This window comes from Geotrypetes seraphini, chromosome 1 (assembly GCF_902459505.1).
Source record: "Geotrypetes seraphini chromosome 1, aGeoSer1.1, whole genome shotgun sequence".
In the NCBI taxonomy this organism is placed as follows: Eukaryota; Metazoa; Chordata; class Amphibia; order Gymnophiona; family Dermophiidae; genus Geotrypetes; species Geotrypetes seraphini.
Genome location: NC_047084.1, coordinates 483,190,715 through 483,217,462, shown reverse-complemented (window position 1 = coordinate 483,217,462; position 26,748 = coordinate 483,190,715). Strand labels below are relative to the sequence as shown.

The 26,748-nt window shown below is 43.0% G+C and overlaps 1 protein-coding gene across 1 annotated transcript in view; it reads left to right on the top strand.

Moving 5' to 3' along the window:
- The window catches only part of ERMP1 (endoplasmic reticulum metallopeptidase 1), a 189,571-nt gene that overhangs the window by 87,044 nt on the left and 75,779 nt on the right, over positions 1-26,748 (top strand). The window contains exons 8-10 of the mRNA XM_033925775.1: positions 17,948-18,168; positions 20,160-20,334; positions 23,996-24,186. Of these exons, the coding sequence (XP_033781666.1) occupies positions 17,948-18,168; positions 20,160-20,334; positions 23,996-24,186 (587 nt within the window). The remainder of the gene's footprint in view (positions 1-17,947; positions 18,169-20,159; positions 20,335-23,995; positions 24,187-26,748) is intronic.

The following is a 26,748-nucleotide window of genomic DNA, read 5'->3' as shown; positions in this document are numbered from 1 at the left end:
CCACCATCTAGACCCTCTTATGACAGCTAATAGGAAGCTGTTAAAATAAGTAAAGGTGAGGGTGGGATTTGAACCCAGGAGCTTCAGAATATAGACAAGGTGCATTAACCTGGTGAGCCACAAATAGCATCTTTCTCTCAGAAGAGATGTTTCCTCCCATTACAGCTTAGGATGTCCTAACCATGGGAAGGAGAAAATAAGTTTGCCTAGAAAAGAAAATGTGCTGCTAAAAACAGCAAAGTCCACCATCTAGACCAGGGGTAGGGAACTCCGGTCCTCGAGAGCCGTATTCCAGTCAGGTTTTCAGGATTTCCCCAATGAATATGCATTGAAAGCAGTGCATGCAAATAGATCTCATGCATATTGTCACACCCCCGGTACTAGGTTGTCAGAATGGCTACCGGGCGGTGTGCAAAATAATAGTCCTGAGCGCGCCTTCTTAATGTAGAAGGGTCCTGCTGGCATTAATAACAGTGCAATGAACATTCACCAAAACACCAAAAACAAACCAAGTGTTCTGAATGAGAGCAAGCTTTTAATAAGGCAGTGTCATTGAATTAGCAGTGCTGCCAGAACAGATACTGCTTCTCAAAACAGGCTTGCTAACAAAACCAAGATGGGAGGCCTTGCAAAAGGCAGTCCTCTGCCTTTCCACAGGTAAGTGCAAAGACCCGGTTCATCAATAAATTCACAGTCCTTGTTTCACAGTTCAAAACAAAACTATAGCAATGTTGAGAATCAATCTTTCACAGTCTTTAAATTCAGCTTGTCAAAGAGTTCCTCTATTTCAGTCCAGAACACTGGACTCGCCTGGCCTGCAACCGGCTTTCCACACCAGCTCTATAAGCAGGTGGGGGAGGGGTGCAGCTGAGTCCACATTAATACCAATTATCAAAACTGGCCCCACAATCCCAACCCAAAGATCTTCGGGGACTTACCCCACACTACCCTCAGTTAAGTTCCAAGTCTCCTGCAAGCAGTAGCAAAAGAAAACACCCCTGCTCTGGAAAGTTTCAAAAACAAAAATGCTGAGCTTCAGTAGCAAGCCCAGCCCTGCTCACTTATTGGCAGCAGCAAATCCAAACAGGCAAGAGAGAAAAAAAACACTTAACTCTCGTCCATCAGTTCCTCAGCAGGTTCCATAGAAGTGTCCATATCTTCTGTAGAATGTAGGCTGGAAAACTGGCTTGCTTCAGGGAAGGTTTCTAGTTCTTCCATCTCAATCTCATTCTCCAGGTGAGAGGGAGGAGAACTGGCTTTGAAGACCTCTTCTTCCCTTGGCTCAGGAGCTACTAATTTAAGCTTCCTGGATTGCTGGGCTTTCTCCTGAGCCCTAATTAGTTTCAGCAGCTGAGCAATTCCAGCATTAGGCTGACTTCTGGGCTGTTCCTTCCTACCGGCTATCTCAGGTTCCTTGAGGCTGTTCCTATGACATTCCCCCTCCCCCCTGAGTCCCTGCACAAAGTCAGACTTTTTATGCTCAGCAACTTTGGGGCTAACAGAACTACTGCACTGATCTGCTCTTTTTAGCTGCAGTCTAGTAGTTTGGGGATTCCTACCTGGGACAAGCCTAGCTCTAGGGCTGGGGTTGTTACAATATTCACTGGGGAAATCCTGAAAACCCAACTGGAATACGGCTCTCGAGGACCGGAATTCCCTACCCCTGATCTAGACCCTTTTATGACAGCTAATAGGAAGCTGTTAGAAAGTTGTTAAAATGAGTGAAGGTGGGATTTGAACCGGGGTACTTGAGAAGATGGACGAGGCAAATTAACCTGGTGAGCCACAAATGCTTTCTTTGTGGTGATTGTGATATGATAGCTAATCAGATGATACATAGGCAGGTCAGTCAACTAAGATGAAAGGGCAGTGAGATCCACCTGAGTAGAAGCTGATATAGTTCTATGGGTTAAAGTCCTATGCTGTCATACAGAGGTTGTGAGTTCTTTTAATTATGGCATACTACCTTGAAGGTGCAGCTTGATGATCTCACAATGAGGTCAGCTTTGTGAAGCTGAAGAGCTCCATTTTGCAATGAGGGAAAATGCAAGTTAAGGTCTGTATCTGTTTTTCTCTTTTTAAGCGCTGAGAAATGAAGTAATGTGTGCAATAATGATGTTTTTCATGTTCTTTGCTTTCAAGAAAGAGCTGATTGCAGTACTGTTTGTTGAGAAAAAAGGGGGTTCTTTTTAAGCAGGAAAGCCAAAGGTAGTGTAATGACTAAATCATATTACTGTTTGAGCAGAAAAATACTATGTTTTCCATGCAATATGTTTATATTGATGTGCTCTATTGATATGGTGGCTTATTAAATCTATTAGGAGGGAGAAAGAAGAAAAAAAAACATATTCAAACTCACTATAGGAAATATTGCGAAAGCTGAAAGCACGCCTAATCTGTGTCTATAGGAAGTCTCCGGCTACGAAAGCTGAAACTGCATTGAAATGAAGCAAAAACTACACTTAGACCAGCTTTTCCTACGCCTACATTTTCCACACTGTTTAGACATCCTCTGTTGCCTACCTAGCTTCTATGTGGTGCCTATCCTTAACCACGCCCATATTACGTCCACGTCTACAGACTTAAATGTGACTATTCCCTACATCAACGCCTATCTCGCGTCTGTGCTCTAAGGATGCCTAACTCCGTCTAAGTTCCAATTAACGCTTGTTAAGACCCTTAAATCGCTCATTATCCACTTGAATGGGACGCCTAAAGCACGCCTAAAGTTAGGCGCATTTTACAGAATCTATGCCCTAGAGTCTAAATTGATAAATAAATGGGAGCACTGTACTCTACAGGCTCTATTAAAAGCAAAAGGTAAATATAATGAGGTAAGGAAGGATTTGTTTTCCCAACAGACTCTGTATTATGGAAACTCAAATGAGGCGGGAAGATTATTGGCAAACTATCTTAAAGTGAAGAAGAGAAGAACAAAAATTATTGCAATTAAGGATGAGAAAGGGTATACACATACTCAAATTGGTAGTATTTTAAGTCAATTTCTAAATTTTTATAAAGACTTATATTCTTCCGAACCTTATGATAATAGGGAAAAGGACGGAATATAATTTTTTGAGGTTAATTACTGGACCGAAGATTCCCGATCATATTAAAACATTACATTTGTGATTTACATTACATTAAAAGAAGTTTAGAGGAGCCCATATCATTAAAATAATTAGAAACAGTGTTGAAGTCTCTTAGAGTTGGATCCGCTCCAGATGGTTTCACAGTAGAGTTTTATAAATCATTTCAAAGTACCCTATTACCACATTTATTAAATTTGTATCAGACTCAACTAACTAAGGGTTGCATTATAGGTACTATGGCAGAGTCATTAACTATAGTTTTGCCAAAGCCAAATAAAGATCCCACTTTGGTTTCAAACTACAGGCCTATCTCATTAATCAATGTAGATGGAAGACTTTTGGCTAAGATATTGGCTTTATGCTTAGCCAAGGCTCTCCCTTTATTATCGATATGCACCAAACTGGATTTGTTGCTAAGAGACATTCATCTAATAACACCAGATTGGCTTTTCATATGTTGAACTTAACAAAAGCCATGAATGATTCGGCTTTTTCTGTGTCCTTGGATGCAGAAAAGGCCTTTGATCGGGTGGAATGGACCTTCATGTATCAATCTATGGAATGGTTTGAAATAGGTTCAGGTTTTATACGAATGATTCAAACATTGTATAGCTCTCCTGCTGCTAGATTGTATATTAATAATAATTTTTCAGAACGTTTTAGTTTGCAGAGGGGGTTAGACAAGGCTGTCCCCTGTCTCCTTTGCTTTTTGATATTGTATTAGAACCCTTGTTATTAGCTATTCAACAAGTAAAGGAAATACAGGGTATTCCTTATTCAGATCGGGAATATAAGGTCTCTGCGTATGCAGATGATATATTGCTTCATTTGAGAAATCCTGAAACATCCATTCCATGCTTACTTGAATTGATTGAAAAATTTGGAAAATTCTCAGGTTATAAGATAAATTGGAGTAAATCAGAAGTTCTTCCTTTAAACGTGCATTGCACAAAAGGATTGTTTGATTCATCTTCTTTTGTATGGAAAGAAGATGGTTTAAAGTACAGTGGAACCTTGGTTTACGAGCATAATTCATTCCAGAAGTATGCTCGTAAACCAAATTGCTCGTATATCAAAGCGAGTTGCCCCATAGGAAGTAAGGGATACTCGCTTTGATCCGTTTCAACATCCTCCCCCCCCCCCGAGGCTATCGGCGCTGCTCCATTCCCACCCCCCCTTGAGGCCACCGATGCTGTTCCATACCCTCCTTCCTGCGATCTGGCATCCCCCCTGCAAAATGGCTGGGCGGTGCGTCAGAGATCCTCCTTCTTGCCTGTGCTGGGCTGGACTGGGCCTTGGGCATTTGCGCATGCTCAAGGCCTTCTAGTTACACTCTCTCTGAGATTCTTAGATTCAGAATCTCGGAGAGAGCGAGACCAGAAGGCCTTGAGCATGCGCAAATGCTCAAGGCCCAGTCCAGCCCAGCACAGGCAAGAGGGAGGATCTCCGACGTACTGCCCAGCCCAGAAGAGGGAGGATCTTCAGTCACCGGCACCGGCATGTCCTATCTGTTGGTGCTGGTGCCGGTGCCCAATCGGGGTAAGGGATTTCGTTTCGGTGCTCAGGGGGATGTAGGATCGCGGGAGGGGGGGACGACATGAGTGGGGGGATGCCGGATTGCGGGGGATGGCGCTCGTAAATCGAGTCAAACTCTGTTTCCGAGGCGCCGATTTTACGAATGTTTTGCTCGTCTTGGAAAACACTCGCAAACCGGTGCACTCGTAAACCGAGGTATGACTGTATTTAGGAATTTGGATTAAAAAAACGCTGGAAGACACAATGAAAGAGAATGAAAAATCTTTATTGCAGAAGGTAACAGAAATGTGCGAGCAATGGAATCCTTTATATCTTTCTTGGTGGGGGAGAATCCAAATGATTAAAATGATGATATTGCCTGTGTTTTGTTATCAAATGAGTATGTTACCAGTTTTTTTTTTTTTTTGAGGACTCTTTTATTAAAAGTTAAGCAGTATTCTTACCAAATTTGTTTGGCTAGGTAAAACTCCTAGAATTGCTCTAGTATCTTTACAAAAACCAATTACAGAGGGTGGGGAAATTTTCCCAATTTTTATGGGTATCATCAAGACTATATTTTGCGCCAGGGTATGTATTGGGTCCTCAATATATAATATGTAGGAATCAGAGAGAAAAACTGCTATAAAATATAATAACTCTCTGTACATACACTCTGACTATTCAAATGTGGATCAGTGCCAGTGTTCCAACTCAATCTCTAGGCTTAATCAAGCATGAACTGCTCAATGTCTCTTTCTAAGAGGAGGGGCCTCAGATCCCTGTGCGCTGCCAGCAGTTAGCTTATCAGCCGCACTAGAAAGGGAAACAGCCTCATTGGCCTCCCTCCCCCTCCTGCCTGCTGATGTCCTTCAATAAATAACCAAAAAATGATAACTTAGCTTAGGCAGGGATTGTATAAGTTGAAAAGTTGAAATGTCTCTAAGAATCTGCTGTCCTCATAGGTCCGCTCCCGCCAACGTTTTGCTGCAAAGGCTGCGTCAAGGCCATTCAGGCGGGGTTCCCTGAATGGAAAACTCTTAACAATCAATATAGCCTGGAGTTCTTATGCTTTCAGGTGGACTAGGACACCAGGCTGCACAGTGGTATAAATTGATAAATGGATTAGTTAAAAAGAAGCCTAAAACTGGTCTTAGAGATATTTGGAGCATTGAGATTAAGCATCAGATTTCTGCATCTCAATGGCCACGAATTTGGCCTTGGAGGATGAGATCTACAGTGTCCGCATCTATGAGACAAACTTGATTTTTTTTCTCTTACATAGAGCTTTTTGGACCCCAGTTAGAATGCAAAAGTTGAATAGCTCTAAATCTAATAGATGCTGGCATTGTAGTCTCGAAGTTGGGACTCTAGATCATTTATTATTTTATTGTCCCTTTTAGAGAATGACACAGTGAAAAAATTGGTCCCCGTCACCGCCCCGTCCCCGTCTCACCATCCTCTGCACCGCCCCGTCACCGCCATTCCCTTCACCGTCCCGTCACCGCCACCCCATTCACCGCCCCGTCACCGCAACCCCATTCACCGCCCCGTCACCGTCACCGCTGCATACATAAAAGCCTCAAACGGGTACGATTTTATATACTTTTCTTTATTTACGTATAAAGGAAACATTCTTTAAAACTTAGTTAAATATTAGTTAATAACTATACAAAAACAAACACGACATGTACTTTTAATGCTTACAATGTTAGCCTACATGGTAAGTAGACGCGGCCACTGTACCTAATCGCGGCAAAGATCTCCCTGCCGTGATTAGCATAGTGACCGCGGCTACGGCTGCAAGTCTCCCCTCCCCCCAGCGATCACGGCAGGAGGGCACCCAACCCCTCCTGTAGACCCCCCCCAACGGCCCTCCCGACAATCGCAGCAGAAGGGTACCCAACCCCTCCTGCCGGTCCTCCCAATGGCCTCCCCTAAGATCGCCGGCAGGAGGGTACCCAACCCCTCCTGCTGGACCCCCCCCCCAACGAACCCTCCCACCCCGGAACCCCCTTAGTCTTACTTTCCAAGTTGGACCGGACGGCTCCTCACACGTATGGCCAGCAGGCTTGCCTCCGTCCAAATGAGGCGGGCCCGCCCCTACCCTGCCCAACCCACAGGATCCTAGGGCCTGATTGGTCTAGGCACCTAAAGCCACTCCCGCTATAGGAGGGGCCTTAGGTGCTTGGGCCAATCAGGCCTAGGATCCTGTGGGTTAGGCAGGGGAGGGGAGGGGCGGGCCCGCCTCATTTGGACAGAGGCAGGCCTGCTGGCCAGACGAGCGAGGAGCTATCCGGTCCAACTTGGAAAGTAAGACTAAGGGTGGTGTTTCGGGATGGCGGGGTTTGTTGGGGGAGGGTCCGGCAGGAGGGGTTGGGCACCCTCCTATTGGCGATATAGGGGGGCGTTGGGGGGGCCGGCAGGAGGGGTTGGGCACCCTCCTACCAGTGATCATAGGGGGGCTGTTGGGGAGCTGGCAGGAGGGGTTGGATATCCTCCTGCTGCGATCGTCGGGGGGGCTGTTGGGGTAGGCAGGAGGGGATGGGTACCCTCCTGCCGCGATCGTTGGGGAGGGCTGGTTCTGTCGGCATGAAGGGCTGAGCACCTTCCTGCCGGCGATCGTCGGGGGGGGGGGGGGGCGAGTTCTATTGGCAGGAAGGGTTGATCTGACAAATGAGGAGCACGGTGAAACACAGGTAAATAGCGGTTCCTAGAAGGGGGTACATTGGCCTGCGGGGACAAATCTTTTCACCGTTTTTGCGGGCGGTGAAAACTTTTGTCCCCGTGTCTGCGGCGATTTGGCTTTGGAGTCTCCATAACCCGCAGCCAAACCGCAGCCACGCCGCTGCTCCCTGCGGGGATCGCTCCCCGTGTCATTCTCTAGTCCCTTTATCTTAGCCTTTTGGAAATCTATTTGGAGTCAAATAAATCGTTTATTGGAGAACCATGTGGCATTATCTTATGATACAATTGTATTCGGAATGAGGGCATGAAGTCAAATTTCATCAAACAATAATAAGCTTTTATTGATCATGACAGGAGTCGCCATACAACAAATCACATTTAATTGGAAGAATTGGAGTAGATTCAATTATTGTTTCTGGTGGAATTCATTGTGTCACATTTATAAAATGGAAAGAGCAATTGCTATACAAAGAGGGAATTACAATAAATTTAATGAGATCTGGGGGCCATTGACAAGTTATTGTAATGAATAGATACCATTTTCCATTATAAGTACAATGCAAAGGAGGGGGTGGGGGGAGGGATTTTAGAATTTTATCAAATGTTTAGATCAATAGTAAAGAATATTGTATATGATGTTTATGATTGCATAGGTTATGGTTGGGATGGGAGGGAGCGGGTTAAAAATTTTAATGTTGAATATGATAGTGATTCAAGTGATGTATTTAATTTCAATTGTTATTTATTGTTACACTTGTTGTAAGATGTAAAATGAATAAAGATTTTTAAAATAAAAAAAGAATCCTCCATCCCTATCCCCTCATTTTCAATTATATTATTAAGGGAAAAAAGAAATCTACTCATTACAATATTCTGCCAATGGCCCCCAAACATCCTGAAATTTATTAAAATGTCCTTTCTGTGTGGCTATTATTCTTTCCATTTTATATATATGACACAAAGAATTCCACCAGAAATTGTAATTCAATCTGCTCCAATTCTTCCAATTAAATGTAATTTGTTGAATGGCGACTCCAGTCATAATTATTGGGGGTATCTTGATTTGGTTTTAAAATCAAATTTTCAGGGGTTTTGGGTCCTGAAGCAGGGGATGGGCGATTATTGGAGGTGGGCAATTCTCCGAGGTCTAACAGGCATAATATTCTCACATGTGAGTGATGTCATTCATGGAGCCCAGTGTGGATATTGCCATAGTACACTGTCACTTTAAATCTATGAGTAGTGCCCCCACTGCGCGTATGGTGGTACCTTCCCGCCTGACGCTTGAGCGTGGAACCAGCAGTCTACCATTTTCTATGGAGCAGAGAGATTCTTTTTAATCTCTCCTCAGCACTTCAGTTTTTCTCTTTTTGGTGCCTTTCTGTTTTAATTTTAATTATTTATATTGGCTGCAAATAGAAGACAGAATTAGATTTAAAGTGAGTATTTTAATTTTTAAGATCTGTCGTGGTTGGGTGCCTTCCTATTTGATTCAACTAATAGCCTTGTCTTTTAAGAAATCATCTTTTAATTATAGGAATTGTCTAAAGTTAAATTATCCCTCAGTTAAAGGAGTGAAATATAAGAAAATGTTTACCTCTACTTTTCAATATCAATCAGTTGCTGTATGGAATAGCATTCCATTGAAAGTGAGATGGAGTATGAATTAGCTCAAATTTAGAAAGATTGTCAAGGTGATACTTTTTGAAGAATATCTAAACTGATTTGACTTTGAGAAATATAAGGTTGAAATAAATGAGTGGTTTTTATGATTTTATGAATGTATGTTATTCAGTAGATTAAATTTGTAATCCACATAGATCTGAGATGTTTGATATTGTGTTAATATACAGTATGCCTGCTGTCCTCGGAGAACATGTACTTTAAGTAAGTAACTTAGATTTTATCTTGGGATTTCCATTTAAAGCCATTTTCACATTCCAGTAGCATTTTGCTAAAATGGTTTCACATACTGTAGGTAAAGTATTAACTCGGATCACCTAACTTTCTGCTTTCCCATTCTTCCATTTGTACTTCTAAGTTGTAATAAAAGGTTTGATGGCTCTGTTGTTGATGGTATGCTATATACCATATCTTACATTTTCCAATCACTCATCAAAAACAAAGGCTTTCAGTAAATATACAGTACAGACTTTTGCAGGTTCAAGAAAAGGGTTTGGTAGATATTCAGTACTACAAAATTTGAGAAACTGGAAGATTTGATTGTGCAAATCATTAGCCTGTTTGGTGCATTCATGTTATACCTACATATCTCTCTTTGGTAGGTTCTCCCATTGATGTTGTGCCTGACCTAACTATTGTAGCTTTAAACCCCATCTAACTAGTCTTACTGTGAATAGAAGGGTGGATTAATGTCTTCTTGAGCTTCTGAGAGCAGTAAACATATTGCTCTAGGTAGCATTCTCAGGTCATTTAAAATGTTATGATCATTGACCAAAAAAGACAGTGGCAAAACTTTGGTCTTAGCAACATGGCCTTAGCATGGTCTTAGCCAGTGGTTCCCAACCCTATCCTGGAGGATCACCAGGCCAGTTGGGTTTTCAGGATAACCCTAATGAATATGCATGAGAGAGATTTGCATATAATGGAGATGCCAGGCATGCAAATCAGCTCCATGCATATTCATTAGGGCTATCCTGAAAACCCGACTGGCCTGGTGGTCCTCCAGGACAAGGTTGGGAACCACTGGTCTTAGCAACATGGCTTTATTCTGCCTGTTTGGGACCATAATAGTGAATGTCAGTGCGAAGAGGTCACATTAAGAGGATAAAGCATCTCTTTGCTCTGTTAATCACTGGTCTCCGTACAGTAGTAGATCTCATAAGCGCAAACTCTGCCATAGCTTAAGATTGACCAGTGCTACCTAATTGGCGGTATATAACAGAAACAAAGCAGCTGATGGCTGTGTGTAGTGGGTGAATACCACATCTTTTGAGTCGCCATGCAGATCGGCCATGAGTTCATTTTGAGGAAGAAAATAATTTTAAAAAGAATGCAATAATTGATTCCAGGTGGCTCTGGCAGCACCCTCTCCTCTCCCAAGAATGGTTGAGGTGAATCCCTGCTCTTACACTTGTGGGGAAAGGTGTTAAAGAGCAGCCCTCAAGTCACCAGAAAGGATTAAATTTATTTATGACCTTTGTTTTATGCAGTTTGCTCTGCAAACAAGCGGTGTAGCTAAGTTTTTAATATACTAAAATTTACCAACTGGGATGAAGTTCAACTTATAAGTGAGATCAGTTTTCAGGAGTAGGGAACTCCGGTCCTCGAGAGCCATATTCCAGTCGGATTTTCAGGATTTCCCCAATGAATATGCATGAGATCTATTTGCATGCACTGCTTTCAATGCATATTCATTGGGGATATCCTGAAAACCCGACTGGAATATGGCTCTCGAGGACCGGAGTTCCCTACCCCTGGTTTATGTTATTGCTGTTTGTAGTTATCAGGGAAGTGTATGTTTGGGGGTGGTTATGTGTTTTGGTTTTTTTTAATAATGGTGATACTGAAGAATTTTTGACCCATGAATAAAATAATCTTGTATATACGGAGTGTTGCAACTTCCCTCACCTAGCATTCGTTCCAGCACCTGTGAGTGTGGCCAGTAAAAATACTTCTTACTTGAAGCAGTGTTCTCCCCAGAAATTTTTTCCAGCCGGGTGGCATGAAAAAGTAGCCGAGTGGGCGGGGTGGGGAAATTTGGTAGTGGGGAAAATTAAATGTATACTATTTTTATTAGTTAATTATTATTATTTTCCAATGCTCGATATGACTTCCTTTTTTAAGGTTTGACACTTTACTAAATTTAAGAAGTATCCAATTCTAGAAGTGAATAATTAGATATTCACCCTCTTTCAAATAGTATAGCGGTTTAAAAAAGGGAAATGCGTTAATAAAGTCATTAGGTTCAATCTAACCATTTATTTCTGCATGAATTTAAACAACTAAAAAAAAAAGAGATAAATATAGCTCATCCAGTCATACAAGAAATGGCTGTACAACACCTCTAATAATGTTTTGATCACTAGGTTCCTTCCTGAGGTCTCACTGAGGATATGAAATAGATGCTATCTCCACTTCCAGACCTCTTCCACATAATTTATGCATAGGTGTTACTGAGCCTTGAAGGGCACCTGTGTGATTGATCTTTATCTGCTTCTTTTTTATTTTGCTATACTGCAAAGTAAGAGCTAGGGCAAAACAGTATAGGTAAAGATGCAGGTAATAATTAGCAATGTATAAAATATATTTTATTTTTATTTGCTTATAATGTCATTTGAAAGCTGCTTGATGATAATACAACTTTAATTTAATTCTTTATAATGGGTGTGTCTGTGTGTTGGGGGGACAACACCTATGTCAACAGTAAAGTTAGAATAGGATCATTAAATCCAGTGGTGTACCTAGTATATATGACAGCCAGTGCTAATCATTTTTTTAACAAACCCTCCTCTATATAAAAAAGATATTTTTTAGTAATAATCCATGAGTCACACAATAAGGGTGCATCTAGGAAAAGGCAGCATCTTAAACACTGCAGTGAGCACGATAGCACCAACATACGCGTTGTAAAACTAAACAAACCAGATCCTACACAGTCAATTGATCCCGTAGTCGATGCTAACAGAAAACCATGTCCTTTTCATACACACAGAACACAGATACACCCTCGCCCAATATGGAATAATCACAAACTAAAAATAGAAATATGTAGACAAAAGTTAAACTGAACAAAGAAACCAGACTCTGCATACAATGCAACACCATAGAAACAGTGACACATGTCCCCTAATACTGTGCAAAATATAAAGACAGTAGATGTAAATTTGAAAAAAACTTCTACATAAGTCACCACTTTACAAATTAACAAATAGAAATAAAATAATGAGAAATATGAAAATACCATTTTATTGGACTAATCCATTTTTCAATTAGCTTTCAGAGGCCAAATCTTTCTTCAAGACAGTACAGTATACAGCTGTTATGGTATCCTGTCCTGACCTGAGGAAAGGGGTTTATTCCCCCCCAAAATTGCCTTATTTCCATTTCCTATTGATAAATTTTAATCAATACAGTTACAATACTACTTGATTCTACGTAAAGCAGCAAAAATATTTTTCTACCTTTTGTCGTTTCTGCTTTAGTCATCTTCTCTTCACTCTCTTCTTTCTATTTAGCATTTGTCCTCGCTCCCTTCCATGCAACATCTGTCCTCTCTCTTTGCCTCTTCCACCCTGCCTCTGCCCTCTCTCTCCCTACCCCTTCCATCTACTGTCCATCCTATCTCTGCCCCTTGCATCCACTGTCCACCCTTTCTGCCTTTTCCATCCAGTGTCTGCCCTCTCTCTGTTCCATATGGTATCTTCCCTCTTTCTATGTCCCTTCAATAAACTCTATATTCTGTGCCCTTTCTCTCCTTTGTACATGATTTATTTCAGCTTTAACCCCTCTCCATTTTTTGTCTCCACCCTTCCCCTATGCTCTGGCATCTCTCTCTTCTCCTTTCCTTCCTTCCTTCCCACTCCACCCCATGGTCTGACATCTCTATCTCCTTCCCTTCTCTCCCCCCTCTCCAGTATCTGCCTCCTGTCTTTCCCCTTTGGTCCAGACTTCTCTCTTTCTCTCCGTCTTTATTCTGTGAGGAGATCATATTGATCTTGAACACTGAATAATTCTTCCACATTCTCCATATCACTGTACTGTAGTCTGGTCCAGCAGACTGCTTTGGCACTATTACATGGGTAATAGTAAATTCATTATGCATCAGCTTTCCACATAGAATGCCACAAGTCTCTATTTCTTGTGCTGTGTTTACATCTGCCAGCAGCAGAAACTTGTGAGACAGATCCCTTGGCAATACTACACTTTGGAGCCCTTTGACCATCTGGTTCTGTATGGCTGCAGGCTTTAAAGCTCTGTTTACTGGAGGAGACTGTCCAGCATACATAGTTGCATCGCTCTTAAGGATCTGATCAGAGATTACATTAGACAAGGTAGTATTTTTAGGCATGGAAAAACAGGACATGTTCTCCTCAATCTGCTCAGATGCCCTTTAATGCTCATCTGATCTCGGGCTAAATCTTGCCTCCTGAGCTGATCTTCAAAGGAGAGCGGAGTGAGAGCCATATCGGCAGTGAGATCCGTTTTGGGCCGCATGTTGTGCAGAGCTGGACTAAGGCAAGTTGTAAGCTTCCTTCTATCGCTGACCTAACTTCCATAAGTCAGCAACGGAGGGAAGCTTACAACTCGCTGCTCTCGCTTGCTTCGGGCCTTCCTCATTGCCGGGTCCTGCCTTCACGGAAACAGAAAGTAGGCAGGACCAATGTTCCCTCTAAGGATTGATGAGGTGTGTGCAAAAAAAAATATGCATGAGCGACAAGTTACATATTCCACAAATTTATGAGCAGGCACGGAGGACGCATTTTTAAACAAATGTAGTTTATCCTTGTACTCCTTATGTATTTTTAATCATCTATGGATATGTTTGTATGTTTATTGTTCAAATGGTTTTATTTATTTCCCAAAATTTATTTTTGTTATACACATTGAAAATATTTGATATTGCGTTTAAATCAAAATCTCAAGAAACTTGAAACGAGTGCCCATGAGATTGTGGGAGGGTTAAATACTCAAAACTTAGAAGAATAACAATTTACTTAAAGTTTTTGCTTCGCCAGCTTTCTGGTATCTTTACATAATGCAGTGGTGTACCTAGCATATGTAACACCCGGGGCCCATCAGTTTTTGGCACACCCCCCATCTGTACGAAAAACATGATTTTTAGTAACAAGCCACACGTCACACATGAGTACCTAGGAAAAGGCAGCATCTTACATATTGCAGTGAACAGTACATCAATACACCCATTGTAAAACTAAACAAGCCAGACCAGCACAGATCAATCCTACACCGTCAATCCTAACAGAAAACTATGTCTTTCGAACACACAGAACACACCTTCGCCTAGTATGGAATATATAATCACAAACTAACCCCTCCCTCTTTTACAAAACTGTAGTGTGGATTTTAGCTACAGAGGTAACAGCTCTGATGCTCATAAAATTCTGAGCATCGGAGCTGCTACCACCACGGCTGGTGCTAAAAACGCTTCACAGTTTTGTAAAAGGGGGGATAAAATAAAAATACATAGACAAAGGTTAAATTGAACCAGCAAGAAGCTGGACTCTGCATACAATGCTTCACAAAAACAGTGACACATGTCTCCTAAAGCAATAAATAAATAGAAATTTTTTTCTACCTTTGTCTTCTGTGGTTTCTGCTTTCCTCATCTTCTTGTAACTCTCTTCCTTCCATCCACTGTCTGCCGTCTCTCTTCCCCTATATGGCATCTTCTCTCCTTCTATGCCCCTTCCAGAAACTGTATGCCTCCCCCTTCCATCTCTCCTTTCACCCCCATTGGTCTGGCATCTCTCTCCTCTCCTTCCCTCTCCCACACCTCTCCTCTGCAATCCCTTTCCCTTTTTTCCCTTTTCAATTTATTTTCTGCATCTGTCTAGATTATGTTCTTACTACCCTCTCATCAATGTCCTTTTTTACTGTCTACCTAAAGCTTGCCACCTCTTTCCCTCACCCCTCCAGTGTTTCCCTAACTCAATCCTTTTCTCCCCATCGTGTCCTCCTTTTATTTATCCCCTCCTTCCATCATGTACCCTCTTTCTCCAACCCTTCCATCTAGTATCTTCTCCTCTCTCTATCCACTTATCATCCAGCATCTGCTCCCCTCTTTCTCTCCTCCCATTTCCTTCTGGCATTTGCTCCCTTATCTCTCCCATCTGCACTTCCATCCAGCATAGGCTCCCCACTACCATCCAATGTCTGCCCTTTCTCCCTCCATCCACCCCTCTTCAATCAGCATCTTCCCCCTTTCTTTCCCTCCAATATCCTTCCCCCTTATGTCTCTCCCCTTTCTCTGTAGATCAATTCCATCAGCACCACCCTTCCATACCACCCTGCCCCTTTTCTTTCCCTCCACCACTCTTCCATTCCAGCAGTCCTGCTCCTTTCTCTCCCTTCATGCAGCAAGGTCCCGCGATGATTGTAGCTGCCTGCTGCCAATCCACCCCACTCTGATGTACTTGCTCTAGAGCGGACTCAGCAGCCGCATGCTGGAAGGGCCCGCGATGACTCGTCTGCTGGCTCTGCTCTGGAAGAAGTAAGTTACGTTGGAGGGGGTGGACCCGGCAGACGCAGGGAGTTGCGGCAAAGTCCCGCAATGACTGCGTCTGCCGGGTCCACCCCCTCCGACGTAACTTACTTCTTCCAGAGCAGAGCCAGCAGACGAGTCATCGCGGGACCTTCCTGCACCTTAGCGCGGATGCTGACTCTGCTGAAGAGAAAGTAAGTCAGTGGTAACGTGACCATTTATTTTTTTCATCAAAAGGGGACATCTATTAATTGACTGTGTATCCTTTCTTTCTTTCTGCACTCAGGCCCAACAATTGTCCCTTTCTATTCCCTCCCTCCTTCCCATGTCCTTAGTGCTCCCATCCCGTGTCCATAGTGCCCCCAGTGCCTCCTTCCCATGTCCTTTGTGCCCCCAGTGCCTCCTTCTTATATCCCCCCCACTGCCTTCCAGATTTTGCCCACCCCCAAAGCCAGTCAGCTCTGCCACCTCTCCATTTTTTTCTCTCTGTCACCACCGCATCCCCTATGCTCTGGCATCTCTCTCTTCTCCTTTCTTTCCTTTGCACCCCATAGTCTGGTATCTCCCCTTCCTTGATTCTCTGGCATCTCTCTCCTTTTCTTCCATCTTTCGCTCCCCCTCCATGCTCTCACATCTCCCCCTTCCTTTTCCCTTAGTCTGGCATACCTTCCTCCTACCCTCCAAGCCCTGGCATCTCCTTTCATTCCCTCCCTCATCTTCCTTCTCCCTCCAGCTGGGTACCGCAACACTCTTCCCTGCAGCTCTGGACGTCCCCACAATTGCCATGCTTCGGTTCCTCTTCTTCCTTCCTCCCCCCCCCCCCCCCGCGGGACCCTGCGGCACCATCAACTCTTACTCCCTCTAACGTCGGCCCTGCAGCTCCGGACTTCCCCGCACCTTCTCCCCCCCCCTTCGGATCGCTATTATTTTAAATGTTATAGCCGCGGAGCTGTATCCATCAGTGGAGACATCTAACCTCGGCCTGCCCCGAAACTCTTACTGCAGCAGCCGCCCGTCTAGGCAGGAACAGGAAGTCACTGTTGCAGTAAGAGTTCCGGGGCAGGCCGAGGTTAGACGTCTCCACTAATGGATACAGCGCCGCCGCCATAACATTTAAAATAATAGCGATCCGAAGGGGGGGGGGGGGGAGAAGGTGCGGGGAAGTCCGGAGCTGCAGGGCCGGCGTTACACCAATGAGACCAAGGGGCGGACCGCCCCCCACTAAATACGCCACTGATTGCGGGGATCAAGAAAGGAGTCGCCGCTGCTGCATCTTAGGCGAGCAGGGCAGACCGCCGCCGCTTCCTCTCACCTCCGCTCGAGTGAGCGACACCAGAAGAAGCATGAGCGACGCCACTGAAAATAGTGAGCGATCGCTCATGCGCTCACCTTAGAGCACAGGTGTCAAAGTCGGTCCTCGAGGGCCAGAATCCAGTCGGGTTTTCAGGATTTCCCCAATGAATCTGCATGAGATCTATTTGCATGCACTGCTTTCAATGCAGATTCATTGGGGAAATCCTGAAAACCCGACTGGATTCCGGCCCTCGAGGAGGGACTTTGACACCCCTGCCTTAGAGGGAACACTGGGACCCGGCAGTGAGGAAAGCCCGAAGCAATCAAGAGCAAGTTGTAAGCTGTCTCCTATAGCGAACCCATGCTCCGGGGCGTGTGCATGCCGACTTCCCTTCTCTTCCCCCCTCGGGACGTGACTTCCGGTTTCGGAGAGAAGCGGCATTCACATGTTAGAGCCCCGGAGCATGGGTTCAAGTCGCTTGCTGGCGTTAAAAACTAAAAAAAAAAAAAAAAAGTCAGGCTCCTGCGATTCAAGCTGTGCCGAGTCAGCCCGGTAAATCTCCAAACCGGTGAGAAGGTTTTTTTTTTTTTTTTAATGTTGAGCAGAAGGCAGCAGCAGCAGCAGGATTGCCATCGAGATTACAGCCGGGCGCTCATCTAAATTAGCTGGGCGGAGCGCCCGGCTGAAAGGCCCTGGGGAGAACACTGTGAAGAGTAAAGCCAATTAATACTAGCATAGATGGAAGAGAATGAAAACAGAGGTTTATTTCTGAGTTTTTGTTTTGGGCTTGAATTTAGTTCAAACTTGTGTAATTGTGAAAGGGAGAAAACTGCCATTCAGGACTGTTGCTGATTAAAAAAAAGCACAGAATGATAATTGGAAAATGGAATTGTAACTTTTAATAATGTAGAGTAGGATAAGATAGCATGCTCTGGTTTCACCACGGGTTTAGACATTTCATAGTGTCTTTTCCTACCTGGACGTTGGAAATTCCAGCACTGGATTTAGTTACAGTGGGATTTTTCACAACTCTGTATATAACTTCACTATAGTTTATAACGTGCTCTGGATATCACAATACAAAATCAATTTTAGTTTCATCACCTTCCTGTAAATTTTAATTATAATTAAGAATGGACTTTTTTCTTCTTCCTCCCTTCCCCCTCCCCAATTTAGGCATCAGCTATATAAAGGACCTTCTGTATGGAATTGGCATCCTACTGCTAAGCTGGTTTACCACTTTATGTACAGTTCTCATCATAGCAGTGTTCGTTTCATTAACAGGGTATTCTCTCTTTTGGTATACCCACTTCTATGTTTCCATCAGTCTCTATGGAGCCGCAGCTCTGACCAAAATAATCCTTGTGCACACAATAGCGAAGAGGTGGTTCTTTGTGGTAAGTGCAGTGTCTGCTGCTTAGCTCTCACTAACATAAGGAGGAAATCTGATCTACATTAATTGCTGATTTACTGCTGATAAAGCGATCAAAAGTAGTAGTTATAAAGTAGTGATTCGTTATTTAGAAGCATACCAGTATTGCTTCAGCCAGTGGCAGGATACCTACTTGTTTTTCTTCCAAAGAAATATGTTAATCATATAGGGGAAGATTTTCAAATGTTGCTGGTAAAATCTGACAAGCGGGCCGCTGTCATGGCCACTACTGTAATGACTTCAAAAAGGTGAGTCATTCTTAAAAAAAACTGTGCATGCAAATGAGGTTGATGGAGAGTCATAGAGGATTGCTGAATTTGCATGTACCGATCACTGGTGATATCGATCAGCACATGCACAGAATAAACACACACACACAAAAAATTAAAAATAGACCCCCAAATCGTGGATAATAATTGTTAAGAATGTCAAGTGATTTGTACAAATTATCGGATTGAATATTGTACACTTGTTGCAAGAGTCAAAAATGAATAAAGAATTATAAATTAAAAAAAAAGATGGGCAGGAGGGGATGCCCACTCCTTTCTGCCGTTGACGTCAAGCAACCCCACCCTCCCAACACCCACCAGGCAGCAGGAGGGATGCCCACTTCCTCCACTGCCATAAAGCAAACCCCTCCTCCCAGGCAGCGGAAGAGATGCCCACTTCTGCCATCAAGTCTCTCCCACCGCAAAACCCACCCGACACCCACCCGGCAGTGGGAGAGATGTTCACTCTCTTCCGCTGTCAAGTAACCCCCCCTCAGACACCCTTCCCGCCACTGCTGTCATATCTCTGTTATCTCTGACGACCTCCTGACTCCCCTTAAAAAGGGTTCCAGAGGAGATCGAGGAAATTACAGACTGGTAAGCCTAAATTCAGTGTCGGGCAAAATGTTGGAAACAATTATAAACAATGCTCCGAGAAGGGGCAGGCCCACCTCATTCTGACTGAGGCATGCCTGCTGGCCGACTGGTGGAAAGACCCATCTGACTAGCCATTTTTAAAGGTTAGCAGGGGTGAGGGGTGGGGCAGGGAAGCAGGGGTTGGGGGGGGTTCATTGGGGGAGGGGGTGGGGGGTTTAGTTGGGGGGTCAGGGGAGGGTAGGGGTGGTTCTGGCAGGAGGGATTGGGCACCCTCCTACCGGTGAACTTTGGGGGGGGGTTCCAGGCAGGAGAGATTGGGCATCCCTCCTGCCGTGTTCGTTCGGGGGGGGGGGGGAACCAGTGACTGCAGCCGCAACCGCTATACTTATCGCAGCAGGGAGATCCTTTGCCGCAATAAGTGTAGTGGCCATGTCTACAATAACCCGATTGTCTAACCGGCATCTGTAACATGGACGTCGGTTACAGAATTGGATTATTTTAGGTGACTTTAGACCCGATTCTATATAGAACGCCCATCGGCTTCTGAGACTGGGTGTCCTATACAGAATCCAGGCCATTGTGTTGTATCTTCAGAGAAAGTAAGGATTTTTTGCAGCACTAGTGCCTGGGTTACCTTTATAAAATAGACTTAAAGTTAGATAAAGGTGACTATTTTGTCATAGGCACTCTGTGAAAAGAAAAAAAGCCTCTTGGGGTATATTTTAGACAGAGCTAAGGCAGAGTTATGATGAGAAAATGGAAGATGAAGTGACTAGTGTAAAGTTAGGAGGGTCAGCAGCATTTGAAGCCTGGTTTCATTAGTTCTCAGCCTGCTACTGCTTCCTCTCCAAGTTGTCTAAATCATTTGCAGCATAGCTTATGGCATGAGCTATGTTCCTGCAACAATGGTATACTGTTTTCAAAGTTAATAGGAAGTTTGCTGTCCATGGTAGTTTTTCCTCCCTGCTGCTCCCATTCATATTCAGTTAAAATATATATATATATACATGTATATATGTAAAGAAAATTTATCTTTGGTTGACTATTGATTGCAGTGTACATCTGCTCTGTCCCTTTTTTTAATTTTCAGAATGTGAATGCTCACTACCTGGGGGAGCTGTTTTTCGATGTCTCGCTGACAGTTTGGTGTTTTGGTTTGATCATATTCACACAGAAGGGTCTTTGCTCAGCATATATCATGAGCATATGGGTTCTATTTCCTTTACTCACAAGACTGGGCATCCATAGAGAATTTATACAAAAAGGTAAGACTTACTTTATATATAAAAATCAGTCATCCTTTCCCTTCCTAACTCAACATTCTTTGCTATGCTACTCCCAAGAGGATGCTGCTACCCAAAACGATTCATAGTCTGCAGTTCTTACTCTTTCAAATAGATGGCTTTTTCTCATCATATTGAGTATTTGTACTAGTGTGAAAAATGTAGGTATTGGGAAGGAATAGTCCTTCTTCCTCCCTCCCTTCCTTCCTTCCTTCCTAAGGTGAATAGCAAAACATATGTACTTTCCTTACACTGTCTGCTGCCACCACTGTATTTCAAAGCTCTGGGATTTCAAAAGCTGCAGTAATAATAGATTATAGCCAGCAGGAGAGAGGTATGTTGTGCTGCTTTACTAATTAAAAAACAAAATCCCTAATTTGTAATATAATGAAAATATCACAGCTGTTCTGTCAAAAACTCATCACATAAATGGGGATTAACACATATCACCAAAGTGGCAACATGAATAGTAATGCAACAAAAATGTTGTGAAATATAAATGAGATTTCTCAGTTTACTTCCTGTTTCAAAAACCGAAGCCCTCACAGGGGCATTTCTTGTGGACCTTATCCCATGCGGGTGTGATCATTAAGAACATCGCAGGACCTCTCGTGCTGTAATAAATTACAATGAGTAAATTACAATGAGTACAATTAAATCCAAATCTCCTCTGCAAATTCATAAACAGCTAAAATTTATTTCTCTGTCCAGTGCTTCAATATACCTCAGAGCGTACTTTTTGTAACAGGATGCGTGTGAGAATTTTTTGCACACGATATCGAAAATCACTTATCAATTAACACTTAAATATTCCCACAGCATGTCGTTTTTGGGTTCAACAGAGCCCTGATTTGGAAGCCGATGCTACAAAGGAGGATGCCAAAATGTGCTGGTAAAGGCGGATAATTGAGAGAAACACCAAACGCAGCTTTGTGTAGAAAATAGCGTGATAACGTGTTTACTTCAATTAAATTTATCCTATTACTAACTTTGGAAATTGTAATAACCTATTCCATAATTTTAATTCCAATTGTAAATAATTAAAAAAAAGTTAGGAACTACACTAAAATTAAAAAAAAAGGAAATCCACTATAGATAATAATAAAAAAATACATAGAGGGGCATAATCGAAATAACGTCTAAGTCCGTTTTCATCCAAGTCACAAGTCGTCCAAAGTCAAAAAAAAAATCGCCTAGGACAAATTTTCGGAAAATATGTCCAATTTTTTTTTTCATTTCAAAAATCGTCTAACTATACGTCCTGCCGATCTGATCGTCCAAGTTTATAGGTATAGCTTTTTTATGTTGATTTTATATATTGTTATCGAGAGCTATTGAAATATAACTTATAAGTCCTGGTTTGTTAGTGCGCAGTGAATATGCATGAGCTCTATTAACATACAACGAAAGCAGTGCATGCAAATAGATCTCATGCATATTCATTGGGGAAATCCTGAAAACCCAACTGGATTGCAGCCCTCGAGGACCAACATTTGACATCCATGGTCTAGATTGTAAGCTCTTTCGAGCAGGGACTGTCTTTTTATGACTCTCTGTACAGCACTGCGTATGTCAGGTAGCATTATAGAAATAATTAATAATAATAATAGTAGTAGTAGTAGTAGATTCTACTCCTTTGGTAGTTTTTCTTAAGGATAAAAATGTGAAACTGTAATAGAGTTATTGCTTGGTGATATTGTGTGATTAAATCATAGATTTGATAGATGTTTCATTAGATTGCTTTGGGCTCTTGTTTTTCATGGGCTCTTGCTTTTGGGTTTTTATTGTTTCCCTCCATTTGACGTTGGCTGTATCTACATTATAATAGTGTTGATTTGTATTTTGACTGGATTTAATTTGCTGCTGTCTGTTTTGTAGAATTTATTTTAGATGTACATTCTCTTGCATACTTTTGCCAATATTGCTCTTACTGAATTTCGTGTTGGTGATTTGTATGCTTGTTTCAATGATGCTTGTGCTGCTATTGCAGAATACAAGGGTCAGAAGGGAAATAAAAAGTGAGGTAGTATGGGGCAGCAGAATAAATCTTAGAAATGATGATATACCGTATTTTTTGCTACATTAGACGCACTTTTTCCCCCCAAAAGTGGGTAGAAATAAGGGTGCATCTTAGAGTGAATACGCAAAGCGAGCCCCCCCAAGTTAACTTATTTTAATGTTGCCACCCTCCCTTTCTTGCCGGCTCTCTTCCTCCTCCCTCCCCCTGCGCGTACCTTTTTTTTTTATTTTTTTAACTTCTGGTTCCTCACTCGCTGAGAGTGGCGCAGAAGGGTTGCTGGCTGCCTGGTCCCCGCTTACACCGAGAATGGCAGACGTGGCTGCCTCCTCTTCTGTTCTCTGGCGGCATAGCGGCACACCGGGTTGCCTGCCTGGTCCCGCGCTGCTTCCCACAAGAGGGGAGGGGGAGGAGGAAGAAGAGGGCCAAGGCCTGCCTCTTGCCTGCCTGGGGGGTAGGGAGGGAGAGGCCAGGGACTGCCTGCTGCCTGCCTGGGAGGGAGAGGCTGGGGCTTTCCTGCTGCCTGCTGGGGGGGGGAGAGGCGAGGCCTGCCTCGCTACCTACCGACCCTGTTCTCTATCCCTGCCTGCCCTGTCCCGGCCTAACACTAGACCACCAGAGGGGGGACAGTGTGCAGAGCTTGGCAAGGAGTGTGGGGTTGGGTGCAGAGCCTGTCAGGGAGAATTTGGTTCAGAATGGGTTTTTTCTTGTTTTCCTCCTCTAAATTTAGGGTGCGTCTTATGGTCAGGTGCGTCCAATGGAGTGAAAAATACGGTATAATGAGCACTGTAAGACATACTGCCCCGACGTTATTCTGCATTTTGTATTTTTTATGTTTTCTTAAAAATCAGGGGCCAAGATCCTGCTGTAAGTTAAACACATAAATTCCTGTGAATTGCTGCTTACCTTTCTTCCTTGTTTTTTGTTCTGTATACTTTTACACTTTTGAAAACCAAAACAGTACAAGTAGCTAAAGAAGTTGCTTCCTGCAATATAAAAAACTGTGTGAGTTGAGAGTTAAAGGTGTGTCTGTGTTATGATCTTCACAATCGCCTAACCAGGAACAACACATACAGACCAAGGAGAATACAGGCCCCCTTCACTCACCCACCAATCAAAGGCATACAACGTAAGAAAATGTATGACGGCCTATTAGCTACCCAAGCAGCGAAACTAGACCACCATGTCTCCAACCTGCTGATCATAACATCCAACTACAAAACCTTCAGGAGAGAATTAAAAACCAAGTTATTCAGGAAATTTGTCAAGTCAAACTAACCTTCTCAATATATCCCCTGACCTTAATGCTTCTTCTAATTCTCTATCTTGTAATCTCACTGGGTATGCCCAGACCAATTCTGTATTGGTGGAATAGAAGACACTAATGTAATGAAATGTAATAGGTGTAGCTTGCCTGCTTACTTTGAAGAGACAAAAGTAAACCAATTGAGCACTAGCATCTACAACATTTTGGGGTGTATTGGAGAGAGGCACTTCTTTCCTCTGTGCTCACTTCAAGTTATGCCTGTGCTGGCTGGGCACACGCTAATTGCATTTAAAACTTTGTACAAGAGTTCACAAACCCTAAGGATGTGTTTATATTTAGGGTTTTTTTTCCCCTTTTAGGTGCCACAGTGAAATTTGTCCTGATATACCTGCTGGGAATGTTTGTACCATGCCTCCATACATTATACCTAGGGTGGGCAGTTTTTGAAATGTTCACGCCTATCCTGGGCCGCAGTGGTACTGAGATCCCCCCTGATGTTGTTCTGGCCTCCTTAATCGTGGGATGTACCATTATCCTCTCGACCTGTTTTGTAAGTCAGGATTTACTTTCATTGCTATATTTATTATCTTATGCTGATATTGTATTTGATATGGTACAATGCATTCTCTGAGGGGCATTCAGGATGACCAATCATAAATTTAGATGAATCTTTTCTACAACACTGATAGAGTTTCTCCTAAAGTCTTTTGGAAAAGGTTTTGCAAACCTGGAATTTCTTCTGTAGTCCTGGCTAGGCCCCTTCTACATTTGTGTTCTTTTTTACACTGCTGACTTTATTTGAGAGAGATTGGACAACCTTGTCATTTTTTTTATTCTCCTGTCCATTAGTCTCTTAAACAGGTTGTCAGCATGTCAAAAGTTTTTAATTTTTTAGATGTGGCTGCTGATCCCCCAAGAGTTCTCTTTTGGATATTTAAGATTTTTATTAATTTTTTTCAAAATATACAAGCGAACAACTGCATAACAAATAGTTACTGCACAGTATAACAAACAGAACAATATAGTAATTCCATAGTAAGAGAAAAGAAAAAATGAAACATTAACAGCCTCCAGGCAAATTTAACAAAATCTTCTATCTAGCCTTCTATTCAGCGGGCTGTACAATAACATCCATCTCCCCCCCTTCCCCCCGAAGAACTCCTAACCAATCATAGCCCCCATTCCCTAAGAAAAAAATGTACAGCAAAGAAAATAAAATCACCCCACTTGCAAAGTCATCAGTTTTTCAGAAATTAAAGCCCATGTTCCCACAGAAAGAACAAAATGTCCTCTGAGTTGAGCCACTATCGCCTCCATATGCCCCAACTGTTGTAATCTCAAACACCAGGCCTCCCGGCTAGGTGCCCCAGCGGTCTTCCAAGAACCAGCTATCAAACATTTAGCAGCCGCTAGGCCCCATCTAAGTAGTTTAGTTTGCCACTTAGAATATTTAGCATTATATAAACCTATTTGTGGGACATTGGATTGGATTTGTTCCTCAATGACTTTGCCACCTGTTATGAGTCTTTGTTGAGGGAATTCTGGTGCTCGTAGCTCTGTTCATTGTGGGGGAGCCTGTAAGTGATTACAGGCTTTTGGCGGGTATCGAGCTACCAATTGGGGCTCATCGTGAGATGAGTGGATGGTAGGCAGCTGTTTGAATGGGGTGTCCAGGCGGGCTGGGGACCCGTTCGAAGGGGGCAGGGAGGTCCCTGCCACCCCCAGACCCTTGCTGGGGCAGAGATGGGGGTCATAGGCAAAAAGCTACTTGGGTATCCTTCTGGTAGCTCGATTTTGTTTTAATTAACTGTTTAATAACAGAGCTGCGACTCGGTTTTACCAAAATAGAGTTTTGTGGTTATTTTGGTTTAATTGCTATAGGTAGGTTTTAGGTAGGGGAAGGGGGGTTAGGAATTTAGGGACAACTGGGCCTTTCCTGGTCCAGATGTTAAAGTCAGCCCGAGAGCTCGCCTCGACTGGCACAGATAACATGGGGCTGGAAGGCCTGCGTGTTGGCCCGTTGGGATTGGCTCCCAGAGGGTTTAGGGGTGGGAGTTTTGGGGAGGGTGCAGTGCAATTGGCTAGTTTGTCTCCTGCTTCGTGGGACAGTGGGGATAGGTTGCAGCAGGTGAAGAAGGGGCAGGACTTTAGGCTGCAATGGCTGCTTCGGGACCAAGTTTTTTCGTGTCCTCGTGGCTGATTCCATCTGGAACAAGACAGATATTATTTCTCTCATGCTTGAGAGGTGCCTTGATCTTAGCCTTTTGCATGATAGCAGTTAGCTGATTAAATCGTAGTAACCTTACTACTATGGGTCTTGGATTTTTCCCCTCAGGCAGCCATTGTGAAGAAACACGGTGAGCTGATTCAATTTCAAAAGTCTGCTCAAACTTGAGATCAAGTAGAGATGGAATAAATTTTAACAAAAACTTTATAAGATCATTTCCCCCTCTGCCCTATTGTAGACCTAAGAGTCTGAAATTGGTTTTCCTGGCCCGATTATGAACTTCTTCAAGTTCCTATTCAAGCAGAGACAGTTTGTTAAAGTGACGCTGTGCTTCTTTCAGTGACTCTTCAGTAGCCAATTGTTTATTTTCCATTTTGTTTATATCCTGTTTGATTTCTTCAATATCTTCTTTAGTAGTTATAACCACCTCTTTGACTTCTCTGATTTCATTAATTAACTGCTGAAACTGAGTTATATCAGTGTTAGAATCAGGATTTTTTGATGGGGAGACCAAATCCGATTTCGGATGCTTTCCTCCTTTACCAGTAGACATCCTCACTATTTAGTAAGTATAATTATAATACTTAAAACTAAAAAGGATTAAAATTCCCGTTGCTAACAGCAAATTAGAAGCAAACCTCGCAGGAGCTCTGAATTAAGCTGCTATTCCGTTCGAGCTCACTGGAACTCTCCCCGATATTGCCTTGATTAAATAACATGTTTAAAATTAAAAAGCTATGTCATTGGAATCGAATCAAAAAATTGATTCAACAGGGTGAATCAAATTGAAAAATTTTCCCCTGAGTCGGACAGCCCTAGTACAGAGAATAGACATGTAGTAGTAGGGAATAGGTGAAAAATAAATGAGAATAGGAGACTAGGAAA